Source organism: Lytechinus variegatus, chromosome 14 (genome assembly GCF_018143015.1).
Source record: "Lytechinus variegatus isolate NC3 chromosome 14, Lvar_3.0, whole genome shotgun sequence".
NCBI lineage: Eukaryota > Metazoa > Echinodermata > Echinoidea > Temnopleuroida > Toxopneustidae > Lytechinus > Lytechinus variegatus.
Genome location: NC_054753.1, coordinates 27159065 through 27174724, shown reverse-complemented (window position 1 = coordinate 27174724; position 15660 = coordinate 27159065). Strand labels below are relative to the sequence as shown.

The following is a 15660-nucleotide window of genomic DNA, read 5'->3' as shown; positions in this document are numbered from 1 at the left end:
CAGACATTCCATATCTGACCAGAGTAGGATACCTTAGCCAGCTCATTTTAAAAGTAAATCGGCATTTATGAAGACATCTCCTCAAATTCATCACCTGCGACAGCAATGTAGCCCTATTCTTCCGCCAGCCCAAAAATAGTTCCAAAATCATCAATATGTCGTCAAAATTTGGGCAAAGGAAAATCAGTAGTTGCCCTTTCTGTAATCAGTGTTAGACGGTACTTATTCATACGCTTTTGTCGATCAGCAATATCAAATTTAAACAAATTCGAATGGGTTAGGTCGAATGAATATCTTTTCCTTCCGGTTGCAATTAGGCTCGTGGCACCTGTATCTCTCTCACTACCGTGGACCTATTACACCCACACCAAATACACAAACACACACTCTCACCCTATGCCCTTTCACCATGTTCGCTATACAGAACATACCTCAGTCTTACACTTCCAGCTAAAGTGAGAGATGTTTTCCTTAAACAAAATATCCAAAGCTTTCATTTCGTACAGATATATCTATTTTTTTCTAAAATTTTATCGATCATACAATGTAGAACAAAAAAAAAAATAAAAAAGGATTAATGAGAGATGATTTGCATACTGCAAATGTAACGCATAATGCGAACGTAACGTAAGTATATGATTCAATACGCCATTTGTATACATATTGGGCATCGACAACAAATATTGTCTAAACTAATTAAGTGCTTAACATAGTACATCAAGATACAACATCATTTTCTCGGTCGTATAACGTTGCGAAATAAGATAAAAAAAATCATTCTAATTTTGACTTTCTACTTTGTAAACAACGGGATCGACATCGTATACAGCATGAATAAATAACGAAGATGGTTACGAGTAGGATGGTGCAGATGAACGCTAAGACGTCAATGGAATTAAGTTGGATGAAGTTGAGTTGCAGTGCTCCAGATCTCAGGTGCGATCCGCCATGTTTGAGGATATGTTCAACCCAGTAGACTATAGTTTCCTCAGGGTCAGCTTGGGTATCTTTGTAGATTCTTGAATATTTGATGACATTATCCCTGTAACTGAAAAAAAATAAAGTACGGACGGATTATGGAGTACTTAATCAAGCGAACAGACTTGTCGTATTTTTAAAGGTCAAGTCCACCTCAGAGAAATGTTGATTTGAATCAATAAAGAAAAATCAGAAAAGTACAATGCTGAAAATTTCATCAAAATCGGATGTAAAATATGAAAGTTATGACATTTCAAAGTTATGCATATTTATAACAAAATAGTTACATGTATATGAACGAATCAGTTACATCCAGATAAGAGAGTCGATGATGTCACTCACTATTTCTTTTGTTTTCTATTGTTGATTATACACTATTTCAATTCTTATGAACTAATAAAATACAAAAGAAATAGCGAGTGAGTGATGTCATCAGTTCCTCATTTGCATACCGACCGAGATGTGCACATCTTGTTTTGTGAAATGAAGCGAAGCTTTAAAATGCCATAACTTTCTTATTTCACATCCGATTTTGATGAAAATTTTCAGTGTTATGCTTGTTGACTTTTTCTCTCTTTATTCAAATCAAGTTTTTGTTGAGATGGACTTGTCCTTTAAATGGAAGGGGGGGGGCTCCAATAGATCCACGCCTGTGACAGAACTTTAACAGCGATGTATATAGAACGCTGGCCACCCTGGATAAAAGTGGCAGACATGGCGTAGATTCTTTCGAAATGGAGAAGTGAGGTGAGATTTCCAAACATCATGAGTGAGGATGTGCTAGCATGCATAGTGAAAAATATCAACCTGCTGCCATTCTCCACATTAAGCGATACAGTGCAAGGTAAAGAGTAATATAATAATGAAAACAGAAGTAGTAGTAGTAGTAGTAGTAGTAGTAGTAGTAATAATTCAATTCAATTCAATTCAAAGTCTTCTTTATTCGCATAAAAATGCACATATACATAAAAACGTGTTTTCCAATTTACAAAACAAACATATTCAGTATATTAAAAAATGCACTTTAAAACATCCATTCAACAACAAACAAAACAAAACCGAGGTGGGACCATGAATCAATATGCCTGTAGGCACAGAAAGTCAATAAGTTCCTTCAATTCACTTTCAGTTAAATAGGATACATCCTTTTCATCCCTCATTGTAATGAGTTCCCTAATTTGCTCAACCATGCGATCCACATTAGCTAAGTTGCACTGAACCTTATTCCACTGCCTATTCACCTGTCTAGGGTCCATCATATATTTACTATTCAAGTATTTGATATTCCCCCCAAGCACAGAGAATGAACCAAACTGACTCATTTTTGTTATATATGATACGGTAAAGTTATTAGCCTTAAGAGATGACAAGACAAAATTTAAACATCTTCTATGAAACCACAATTTTATGCACATCGTTTTGGCCAAAAAAGGTAAGAACACATTGTGTGTTTGCCAAGGAACTTTCCACACCCTGCGAATAGCTATTCTCCAGTGTCTAAATAGAGCATCTAAAGATGAATCAAATAGTGCATATAACTGTGTTCCATAAAAACTACAACAAAATTTTTGAAACAGAATATTACGCAAATAACACTTGGCATGTTTGAAATTGCTCAAAACCATATTGCACTGACGATTAAAATCAATGATAATGATAATATTAATACTACTACTACTACTGCTGCTACTACTACTACATATAATAATAATGAAAATAATGATGATAATAAAAATAATAATGATAATAATAATGATAATAATACTTGCATAATAGCGTTTAACACCTACTTCATCAGAGTCCTCTAAGCGCTCTACAATGATTTTTTTTGCAGCATAATTACCCTGGTTTTAGCAGAATACCTACACTGCAAAAACTCTGGTGTTGATTTAACACCAGCCCGGAATCTATATTATGTCCACACCAGAGAAGTGTTTATACAACATCAATTAGTATCAAAACAGCATCGGTTTGATTCCAAACTGGTGTTGTTTCAATACTTCTCTGGTGTAGAGATATATAGATTCCGGGCTGGTGTTAAATAAACACCGGAGCTTTTGCAGTGTACCACGTACCGATCCACCTCACCTGGGTTGAGTGTAGCACAATGTGGATCAACTTCAAATAAACGACATAAGGTAATTTCATCAGGAAAAAGTAGTATTTTTTTATTTGATCAAACTATTGCTATTGGTCCTCTTACCTTTGATTTACCAGGACATCCATGATCGCTTCCCTCACGTTCTCGTCGGTAACGGAGAATCTGTGGAGAATCCTTCCAAATCCCTTCGTCTTGACCTTGACAGCATTGGAGTTTTGATCAAATATTACTGGCATGACGACCAGTGGAACAGCATGGTAAATAGCTTCTAGAATGCCTCGCAAGCCGCCATGATATATCATCAATCTTGCTTTGGGATGACCTGTCATTAAACATAGCAAGAATTTATATATTTCCAAAACAACCCCTCATCAAATATTCATGGGAGAGTTTTATAAAGCAAATAGTGATATGGCACTAATAAATTTACTCTGTACCTGTCGGATGAAAATTTATTGATATCCTATAACAATAGCTAGCTTAAAACGTTGAAGTTTTGTTTAATATGACACTCTCCCTGGATTAGGTGTTCAGTTGCCTCCAGTGGCGGATCCAGGGGGGGCACATCCGGCCCGTGCGCCCCCCCCCCCCTTGAGAGACATAGTCAATATTTTTAATGTAAACATGTCGTTCATACACAAGACAGTGATGACCTCTTTTATTGTCAATTTCTTTTTATAGAGAAAGTGTGCCCCCTTTTTTGTGAAAATCCTGAATTCGCCCCTGGTTTCGTCTAATGTTTCATTTCTGTTTATATCCAACATGAATTATAAACTGGGTTATGCGTATTCAGATAGTTTTCTATTTGAAAAGTACATTATTACTTTAACCATACACGACCCCAAAGAGAGTAATACCTTGGTCACCGACATTTGCTGTACGGCGGCCGTACGGCGATTCGAAAACAGCCGTTTTATTAATTTCGATTCAAACCACCTATTATGTAAATGTACAAAAAAAATGTAAAAACGGCTGTTTTCGACTCGACTACAGTAGAGCAAATGTGACCTAGGTATAAGGAAGGAAGCAGGAACTACAAATTGCATAATTGTTGCTTTCTTCGCCGTGAGGGTGTGTGTGTGGGGGGGGGGGGGGGGGGGCATGATCATCCCATCTATTATTATTTTCCCCTCCAGTTTGAGTAAATCATCTAGACGCTTATTTTTAGCGGTTCTGTGACATGTTTCCGACGACAATGGCTCCGCTGGAAAACCTGTACGCTAAGCTAAACATTGGCCTAAAACCTAACCTTCGAACCTGTAATACTTATCTTAGCATAATTCTGAAACCGAATACTCTATTACAATCCTAACTCTAACGCTATGCCCTCTGAGATATTAAGACAGGGGCGAATTTCACAAGAGCAAAATGTCTTGTCACTGTTTTGAGCAGCATTTTGTATGGTGCGTTGGCGTATTCTTCAATGGGGGGCAACAGAACGAACAAATTATTCTTTTTATAACAAAGTCGAACGTTTCGGTAGCACAATGAGTTTAAAAAAAAATGAAGGCCTGGGGCAAGATATGGCGTACAGGGCAAAATTTATCGATCAAGCGAACCAAAATTTTGACCTTTTGAATACACAAATCCGATTCTGAGATAGATTTCGTCGTAATATTCAGAAAATATAATATATCACCCCATTTTCATTACATTTTCGCCCCTTTCGCCCTATATTCCAAGGTTGAGATAAATTTGGGGTCCAGTCACCCCCTCCTCCTTGCGCCCCCATATGTACCAGTGTTGTCAGGTCCGAAAGCTTAAGAAAATCCCCAAAAGGCACTAGATAATTCCCCAAATTGAATTCCAAATTTTTCAAATCACAATTTTTTCGTTGCCCACTAACTAGATCGCTGATGCACAATATCTGTGTTAACTATCTACAGTAGATCGTATATTATTAGCGTTATCGTCGGACGTTATAAATCTGAAAAATAATATACATTTTTTTTTTGCTTTTCAACAAAATCTTCTAAAATCCCCTTAAACAGACCCCCAAACCAGAAATGTTGTTTAATCCTACAATATTCTTTTATCCCCAAATGTTCCTGGAAATCCCAAAAATTTTTAATGGCAACGCTAATCTGTACGCCAGTATATAGAGCAGCTTACCAAGTAGGTCGTTCTGTGGTATCCAGTCTACGATCAACGTGTTATTGCCAAGGTAACGGGGGCGTGGCCCAATATACCGCCAGATCACTCTTTGTGGAAGCTCACTGAAAACTCTGGCGAAGACCTCTGCCATACGTAGTGGCACACGGGTAAAATAAGAGCCCTGGCGTACGAGAGAAGACACAAATTTTAACTGAAGGTTAGTCTATGGAGGAAAGCGCCTCCATAGTTATTAGTATCTAGCGGTTAAAGGGGAATGAAACCTTTGGAACAAATAGGCTTGTGTAGAAACAGAAAAATCAAAGAATAAGAATAAAGAAAGTTTGAGAAAAATCGGACAAATAATGAGAAATTTATGAGCTTTTGAATATTGCAATCACTAATGCTATGGAGATCCTCCCATTGGCAATGCGACAAGGATGTGTGATGTCACTGATGAACAACTTTCCCTTTGGTGGACTATAAAATACCCTCAAAATGTCTCTTTTTGCTTTTTCTTATGATGATACAAACTCTTTATCCATGATGTATTCTTAAAAAATATGTATTACATGCTCTCATGTAGAAAGAACACATGATCTATGGATAGGGTAACCCGACACATGCTCCGGCGACGATTGCTCCGGTAACAAATGCTCCCCAAAATGCGACATTTGCTCCGCGACATTTGCTCCTCGACATTTGCTCCGTCGACATTTGCTCCGCCGACATTTGCTCCGCCGATATTTGCTCCGCCGACTGTTGCTCCGCCGACAGTTGCTCCGCCGACTGTTGCTCCGCCGACAGTTGCTCCACCGACAATTGCTCCGCCGACAGTTACTCCGCCGACAGTTGCTCCACAGACATTTGCTCCACATTTAGCGACAAATGCTCCGGCGATAAATGCTACCCGAACGACACATGCTCCGGCGACAATTGCTCCGCCAATATTTGCTCCGCATGAAGGGACAGTTGCTCCGCCGACATTTGCTCCGCATGTAGGGACAAATGCTCCTCTGATAATAGCTCTGCCGAAAATGCTATCCACTGAATTTTTTTTTTTTTGTAAAACTAACAACGCTTCTTTTCCAAAGCTGTATGGTTTTCATCATTATTCTATACTTTTTAACATTCCTAATTGAATTGCTCAGCGAAAAGAAATAGTTTGGCTGAACTTAAATTTCCCATCAGCGCTTTTATCTCGATTATTTCTCCCTTTCTTTCCTTGAAAACCACTTTCTCCCCCGTCCCTCTCTCCTCCTGTACTAAATTTTTTTTCTCTCTCTCTCTACATTAATGACATCTGTTCCTTATTTCTTTTACAACCTCTCCCATCTTCTCCTATCTCTTTTAGGACATTTAGAACTTTTGGTAATTATGAATAAGATGAATGAGTGAATACATTTTAACAATTAATGCAAGCGCAAATCGCGAGCCGAAACTTTTGATAGACTATCACAAAATGTGGATTTTAAGAAGCTTGTTGTATAATCAATATTGAGACATACATTACTTGCCAATAAAAATGCGAGCGTGCAGCGCTAGCTGATACGTTTTGACTATCAGACCTGCAAAGGGATACTTTGAAAACTGTATGGAATACACGAAATTAATAAAGGTAACTGATAAGTTAACATTTGCAAGCGTGCAGCACGAGCAGAAAATATTAATGTTCAGATCGTAAAACTAACATTTTTAAAAATCACTTTAAAACAATCAATTTGTAAATCAAACAAAATAATGAAAGTTCGATATCCGCGGCGAAATATCTTTTACATATTGACTTCCAAACGTGATATTTAAGCTCCATATTGAACAAGATAATTATGAAAATCAAACAGGCAATGCGAGCACGAAGTGCGAGCGAAAATTTTATATAGTGAAATATGAAAGATTCTTTTTATTTTCCAAGTCTTTCACTTGTCTTCCTCTTCTTTTTTCTCTCTTTTCCCTTTTTTTTTCTTCTTTTTCCCCCTTATTCTCTTTTTTTTTTGCTCTGCCAATAGGGGGGACCCGGGCCCCTCGCCCCTGGATCCGCCTATGATATAAAGTGGCACAACAACTTGAATGGAAAAACAAAACAATACAAAAAAGTATGTAACGCAAAAGGATGTAACAAATATTTTCGTCAGAGCAAGTGTCTTGTCTTCTTTTAGGCCTAGTAACTGTCGGTAGAGCAATCGTGAGCAGAGCAATTGTTATTCGAGGAGCATTTGTCGCAGGTATTTTTTTTAGGTCTTATATTTATTTTTTTAAAGCAACATGCCGAGAAACTGTCGATGGAGCAATTGTGGACGGAGCAATTATTGGCGGAGCATTTGTCCCTACATGCGGAGCAAATGTCGGTGGAGCAACTGTCCCTACATGCGGAGCAAATATTGGCGGAGCAATTGTCGCCGGAGCATGTGTCGTTCAGGTAGCATTTGTCGCCGGAGCATTTGTCGCTAAATGTGGAGCAATTGTCGGTGGAGCAACTGTCGGCGGAGTAACCGTCGGCGGAGCAACTGTCGGCGGAGCAACTGTCGGCGGAGCAAATGTCGGCGGAGCAACAGTCGGCGGAGCAAATTTCGGCGGAGCAACAGTCGGCGGAGCAAATGTCGGCGGAGCAAATGTCGGCGGAGCAAATGTCGGCGGAGCAAATGTCGAGGAGCAAATGTCGCGGAGCAAATGTCGCATTTTGGGGAGCATTTGTCACCGGAGCAATCGTCGCCGGAGCATGTGTCATGGATTCATGGATAGATGTGATAAAAGAGGCAATTCAAGTGAAATAATGGGGAGAGTTGTTCACAAGTGACATCACACATCTTTGTCACATTGCCAATTTGCTATCTCCATAGCATTAGTGATCGCAATATTCAAATGCTCATAACTTTCTCATTATTTGTCCGACTTTTCTCAAACTTTTGTTGATCTGTTTCTTTGATTTTTCTGTTTTCACACAAGCTATCTTGTTCCAATGGTTTCATTCTCCTTTAAGGTGAGATTTTTTTTTTTATGAAAAAAGGGTAACTCTTTATGATCGAACATGACATGTGCACGTAAAATGATGATGATGAAATATAAAACTGTGTATATTAGGTAGATCACGGGGAGGGATCTGTGCATCAAAATCAAAATTATGACATATATTTACTTTTCAGTTGTTTATAATAAGTTAGGCATTATTGTTGGTTTTTCTTTAAATCTAAATCGAATGTTAAATGAGAAATGTGAAATAAACGAAATTTAGAAAAGAAAGAACACAAATAATATTCATGAAGAAACGCATACAACTGTTTCACTGACACAATTCAAGATTTTCTTTTATAAAATGCCATGTCTTTGTTTTATCCCTTCTCCGATTTGGATGAAATGGTCAGTATTTTGTTCTCTGATTTTACTTTTATTTGTTCCAAACATTATTGTCACCCAGAAGTACCCCTATAATTTGAATGTATCCAGAATTGACAATCATGTATGTGCGCCTTGGTCTCGTTCTGACTCTCGCCTTTCAAACAGAGGGTCGAGGGTTCGAATCCTAGCCATGGCGTGTTTTCCTTCAGCAAGAAATTTATCCGCACTGTGTTGCACTCGACCCAGGTGAGGTAGATGGGTACCGGCAGGAAGTAATTCCTCAAAAGCTGTGCACACCAGAATCGGTAGACTAGCTAAGCCGGGGTAATAAGGGAGCGCCTTGAGCACCTAGCAAGATGGATACGTGCGCTATACAAATCCTATATTATTCTTCTTATTATTATCATTATTATTTCAAATTCAAATTCAATTCTTTATTCCATTCAAAACATTATACCAAGATATATAAAGTAATACAAATAAAGTACAATTTTCAGACGAGCATTCTTACTTCGTAAAAAACGAGTATAATTTGGGGGATAAATTATTGATATTGTTATTTTTATTACAAAAATAATTGGAAGTCGTTATAAAGATTATTGGAAATATCTTACCAGTGAGAATATGATGAAACCATGTTCTCCAGAACCCTCAATAAATTCTTCGTATTTCTACAAAAGATGAGAGAAAAAAAATTATGAGGATCAACTTAACTTAATCGTGTCTACCCTATACACGCGTAGAGTTATTGAGTATAATCGACATATTGTAGCCTCAATACAGTCATATTCAAGAATTCTTCTTCTCCCTCTTCTTCTTTTCCTCCTTTTCCTTCTTGAAGTTGTTAGTGTTCATCTTCTTCTCCATTTGGTCTTCTTCTTCTCTTCCTTCTCCTCCTCCTTCTTCTTCTTCTTCTATTTCTTCTTCTTTTTCTTCTTCTCCTCCTCCTCCTTCTTCTTCTTCTTCTTCTACTCCTCCTCCTTTTTCTTCCTTCTTCTTCTTGAAGTTGTTGTTTATTTTCTTCTCCATTTCGTCTTCTTCTTCTTTTCCTTCTCCTCCTCCTCCTCCTCCTTCTTCTTCTTCTTCTATTTCTTCTTCTTTTTCTTCTTCTCCTCCTCCTCCTCCTTCTCCTCCTCCTCCTTCTTCTTCTTCTTCTATTTCTTCTTCTTTTTCTTGCTCCCCTCCTCCTCCTCCTTCTTATTATTCTTCTTCCTTTTCTTCTTCCTATATTTCATCTTTCTCCGTCTACAAATGAAATTGTTAATTCACGAGAATTCTGTATGTATTATTATCATTTCGATTTCAAAATATCAACGTCGACTCCAATACTGCGTAGGGTCTGGGTTGTAAAATTCTTGATAGATCACAATTCATGTAGGTGTGAATGCTAGTCATATCAATTTGAAAAACGTTCATCCACACTTGCATTTGCTCCACCAACACGTGTACAGGAAAGAAAGTATGAGTATAGCCACAAGCTATGGATATACTCATCATGTAGTTTACCTTGTCTAACGGTCTTGCTGGGACACCGACAGTATTTCCGATAGCTACCCAGTTGGGTGCGGTTGGGTGAGGGAAATCAAAGGCAAAGCTTGTCATGCACATCCACAACTCTGCATCTCCTACGAGCTCCTGTGTGCTTCGTCCTGGAGCAATACCATGTGCATCCTTTATCTCGTCTAAAGCACCGAAGTGAACCCACTCTAAAAATCTCGAGACAAGGTTATGGTCCATGAAGCTGGCAACCCGCTCCAGAAACGTCATCTGATCTGATAAGGGGAGTGAATATTGTACGTACGATGAAGGCGCTGGAATCCCGTAGAGGCGTTCGTGAAAAAGGAAATATCTGGTTGTCGTCGTCACAGCTATGTGCGGTATACCTAGGTAACTACTGAGGATCGCATCACATCCGTCAGTGACATCCCCGATCAGGATATCAAAATGTGATTCATTCAGCCGATACAGAGCAGCAGAGTCCTCAAAGAGACTTTGGCAACGTAACCTCATCCAAGAGTACAGTTTCCCTATATCTATCATATTACTTAACAGATCCTTCTGAAAGAAGTCCTCTATCATGGTGTCCAGGGCGGCCTCGTAATCTGAAGGAACATCGAAGTGGAACTGGATAGCGGTGTTGTAGGTGTCCATCGGAAAGCCTTCTGTTCCTACAAATGAGCAGGTCAGGATGGTGACGTTGTGGCCGCGACGGCTCAATGCTTCTGTTATAGCGGACATGCTTATAGAATGGCTGCTTTTTTCTGGAACTAAGACAGTAACAAGGATATTTGCAGCATTGGTCAAAGAGGTGACAGCTAAAGTCAGTAAGGTGAACTTGGTGATTGTTACGAGTTTCATCTTGCCCGCGGCGATTCCCTGTAGACTCCTCGTGGTATTCTTCAAATCATGCCAATCCATCGAACAAATTACCATCAAAGGAACCATAGGAAACAATATACAGTAGCTCTACAGATCACTCATTATTCACTCCTTTTTGGTTTGCAAACGTTTCCGCTGATCCCATACAGCACTCCTCGTATTTATAATCAATTGAATCTTCATTGATCAAATTAGCGACCAATGTGGAATTACAACATAAATCTACATTGAATTTCAATTGAAATTGACATACAAACAAAGGTCCATGTTGCATAAAAATGCCGTCAAGGTAACTTTACCAGCCAATTGTAATACTGGTCATCAGCCAATGAAAATCAAGGATTCGCAATTGGATGGAAAAGTCATCAATAAGGCCCCGAAACGCACAGGTTGATTCATCAGCCAGCCAATAGTGAACCTGCGATTTCCCAAAGAAAACCGTCCTTGCCCGATAAATTTGACCAAGAAGGAAGTCACTAAAATATTTTCGGGGTCAGAACGGTCATTGAGATACAAAGTAAGTAGTTCATCTGATTTTTAGAAAAACGAAATCGATATTTTCTGTAGAAAAGGTTAGACTAGTGGGTCTTATATTTTCTCCATAATTTATTAAGGAAATTGTCAGGTACAAGGGCGCATATTCCAGTAAGGACTATGAGAAGTATATGCTGAGTGCTAATGGAAGAGTACTTATGGGCCTGGGAAAGATTTTCGAACAGAAAACCCTTGCTGGTTCGGAAGTAGATTCCACAAGCGCCCCCCCCCCGAATAATAACAATAATAATAATAATAAAATAAAAAGTTTTCACTCCAAAATGAAAGTGATTACAGTCAGATTTTCAAAAAAAATTTACAAGTAAAAAGAAAGAAAGAAAAATTCTCCAAAATGAAGGTGATTTGGGCAAAATGTAGCATACCAGCCCGATTTCCAGGGGATTCTGTCTAGATGTTGTATTAGATACGCAGCACCCCCAGAAAACTCTTGGGGGGGGGGTGTTTCAGCACCCCACTTCCCAGTGCCATGATGTGGAAGAGCTGTACTCACATCATATTTCCCATGCGCATGTATTGCAAGAACAAATCTTGTTGAAAGGATCGTAGACCTGTGTGACAGTTCGATCCACTTGATCTACGAGTAGATGGTCTAATTCTCAGTGTTAGGATTTCTTCTAACCTCCCTCTTAGTCCTTAAATATACTTTGTTAACAGAGGGACAGCTACAGCTGAACTATCTACAGAATCTATTTATCGTGCATTGAAACGCTGATTGAACAATTATGATTCATCATTTCCTTCATTCCGGCATGAAATGGAATTATCTCAAGTAGCAAGAAAATAAACTGGACAGAAATATCTGCCCCACCAACTATAAAAAAGGACGAAGACCCACAGTACAAGCTACTCCACAATGTTTTGCCGTCTTTACCAGTTCTTCATCGTTTTAATAAGGACATTCCGATTCAGTGCAGATGGTGCGGTGAGACTGGGACCATCATCCATCTATTCATATAGTGCCCGGCCTGCCAAGAATCCCTCAACGTTTTACATCGTCTGATTCAGCGACTCATTCCGAACAAAAATATCGACTTCGATTTATTCTGGGCACTGGTTCCTCATGCTTCGTGCCGCTGCAAGGAAGCCGTGCGTTTATGTTACTTTTTGTTAATTAGTTTCAAAGTACCATTTATTGGCTGTATCGTACTTTGAATCTTTCAGATCCCGTATTGGTTTGGAAATACAAATTGAAAAGCAGGATTTTTCTTGATTATGAGTTTTTTAAAGTTATGAAATAACGATACTGCCTTCTCAAAGCGATGGTGCGTGAACAATGCCCTTTGTTCTGTCGGGACTTCTTTTGAGGTAGTTTGGTAATTTTGAATGTAGGAATGTAGGCCTACTGTTACTTTGCTGGTTTTTTAACGTTATTTCTTGGTTTGTTTTCAATGAATCCTTATTTGTACTTACGAAGTATATTATTCTGATATTTTATCTGTATATATGTATTGCTTGTAAATAAAGTTTCATTTTGAAGAAAAGTAAAAAAAATCTTCTTCTTCTTCCTCTTCATCATATCTACTTCTTCGTCTTCTTCGTTGTCGTATTCTTCTTCTTTCTCTTCTTCTTCTTATCTTTTTCTACTTTTCCTTTTCATTCCTTTTCTTCTTTCTATATTTCATCTTTCTCCGTCACTTTGAATTCGGCTCCCTCAGCGCTTCGCGCATATCTACAAATAAAATTGTGAATTCACAAGAATTCAGTAGGCCTATGTAGTATCATCATTTCGATTTCAAAATATCAATGTCGAGTCCGATACTGCATTAGGAATATGTAGGGTCTAGTGTGTAAAATTCTTGATAGATCACAATTCATAAAGGTTTGAATTCTAGTCATGTCAATTTGGAAAACTTTTATCTACTCTTTTATCCCCTTTTATTTACTCCACCCACACGTGTACAGGAAAGAAAGTGTGAGTATAGCCATAAGCTATGGATATACTCATCATGTAGTTTACCTTGTCTAACGGTCTTGCTGGGACACCGACAGTATTTCCGATGGCTACCCAGTTGGGTGCGGTCGGGTGAGGGAAATCAAAGGCAAAGCTTGTCATGCACATCCACAACTCTGCATCTCCTACGAGCTCTTGGGTGCTTCGTCCTGGAGCAATACCATGTGCGTCCTTTATCTCGTCTAAAGCTCCGAAGTGAACCCACTCTAAAAATCTCGAGACAAGGTTATGGTCCATGAAGCTGGCAACCCGCTCCAGAAACGTCATCTGATCTGATAAGGGGAGTGAATATTGTACGTACGATGAAGGCGCTGGAATCCCGTAGAGGCGTTCGTGAAAAAGGAAATATCTGGTTGTCGTCGTCACAGCTATGTGCGGTATACCTAGGTAACTACTGAGGATCGCATCACATCCGTCAGTGACATCCCCGATCAAGATATCAAAATGTGATTCATTCAGCCGATACAGAACAGCGGAGTCCTCAAGGAGACTTTGGCAAGCCAACCTCATCCAAGAGTACAGTCTCCCTATATCTATCATATTACTTAACGGACCCTTCTGAAAGAAATCCTCTATCATATTGTCCAGGGTAGCCTCGTGTCCGGAAGGAACATCGAAGCGGTACTGGAGGGCGGTGTTGTAGGTGTCCATCGGAAAGCCTTTTGTTCCTACAAATGAGCAGGTTAGGATGGTGACGTTGTGGCCGCGACGGCTCAATGCTCCTGTTATAGCGGACATACTTTTAGAATGGCTGGTGAATTCTGGAACTAAGACAGTAAGAAGGATATTGGCAGCATTGGTCAAAGAGGTGAATGCTATAGTCAGTAACGTGAACTTGGTGAATGTTACGAGTTTCATCCTGCCCGCTGCGAATCCTTGTAGACTCCTCGTGGTATTATTCAAATCATGCCAATCTTTGAAAATGCCGAACAAATTGTCATCAAATGAGTCACAGTAAAGCTCTACAGATCACTCATTATTCACTCCTTTTTGGTTTGCAAACGTTTCCGCTGACCTTGCCATGCTTGCTGACCCCATATACAGTTCATCATTAATTCATTACAAAACCCTTAATTTTGCAAGTTCCAAACAAAAAAAAACCTGGAAGAAAATGGAAGGCTAATTCCAACCCAGCCTAATTTTCATACCCTTTGTTTCAGCGGGCAGTGCTCGCTCAAGCATGAAGAGTTTTCTAACTTGTTGGTGTCATTTGAAAGTTCACTTTACTAGCTTCCATTATGTTAAGTGTTTTCCCCAAAGTGGTATATTTTTTATTTGGCCGCCATTTCAAATGTGCATAATTTTGGGGGATGCACTGTAGAGCACTAATTGTATTTATAATCAATTGAAACTTTGTTGATCAAATTAGCGACCAATGTCGAATTACAATACATATCAACATTAAATTCCAATACAAACAATTGGCAATGTTGCATAAAAACTCTGCCATGGTTACTTCACCAATCAATTGTAATACTGTTCATCAGCCAATGAAAATAAAGGATTTCATCAATTTCCAATTGGATGGAAAAGCTATCATCAAATAATTATTGTGCAATATGGCCCCGAAACGATCAGGTTTGTTTCCTCTGCCAGCCATAGGAAATACGCAGTTTCCCAAAGAAAACCATCCTTTCCCGATAAATTTGAATAAGAAGGAAGTCACTGAAATGTTTTCACTTTCAGAACGGTCAATGAGATACAAAGAAACTAGTTCACCTGAGCATTAAACAACGAATCGATTTTCCCTGTAGAAAAGGCTAAACTATAGGGGCATATACTAGTTTCTACATAATTAATTAAGGAAATTGTCAGGTATAAGAGCACATATTCCATTGAGGACTATGAGAAGTATATGCTGAGTACTTATGGAAAAGCAGGAGCCTGGAAAAGATTTTCGAACAGAAACACTTGCTGGTGTGGTGGTAGATTCGACAAGCCCCCCCCCCCAAAAAAAAAAAAGGTTTTCACCCCAAAATGAAAGTGATTATTGTCAGATTTATTTTTCACAATTAAAAAGAAAGAAAAACCTCCAAAATGAAGGTGATCTGGGCAAAATGTAGCATACCAGCCCGGTTTCCAGGGGGTGCCGTCTAGATGGTTTATAACATCAGGGGGGGGGGGGGCAGTCAAATATATGGCTGTACACACGCATGACCAAAAACGCGTTTAAAGGGCTGGGTTTTGTTCAGTTTTGGACGAGGGCCGCAAGTGCACTCGTTAATCAGTATTTAGGGTACGTTTTTTTTTAATTTCCAAAGCTTTTTTTAAA

At 39.0% G+C, this 15660-nt stretch overlaps 1 protein-coding gene across 2 annotated transcripts; it reads right to left on the bottom strand.

Moving 5' to 3' along the window:
• LOC121427753 (UDP-glucuronosyltransferase 1-2-like) lies at positions 1-14532 on the bottom strand. 2 transcript variants are annotated; one of them, XM_041624300.1, is made up of 5 exons: positions 13395-14532; positions 9118-9174; positions 5192-5354; positions 3182-3401; positions 1-1048 (listed from the first exon to the last, which is right to left on the bottom strand). In XM_041624300.1, exons 1-5 carry the CDS (start codon positions 14244-14246, stop codon positions 775-777), a joined length of 1566 nt encoding a protein of 521 aa, XP_041480234.1. In that variant the 5' UTR covers positions 14247-14532; the 3' UTR covers positions 1-774. The 2 variants fall into 2 exon arrangements, with proteins under 2 accessions (XP_041480234.1, XP_041480233.1); XM_041624299.1 differs by lacking the exon at positions 13395-14532 and adding an exon at positions 10010-11402.
• Positions 14533-15660: the final 1128 nt, after the last annotated feature.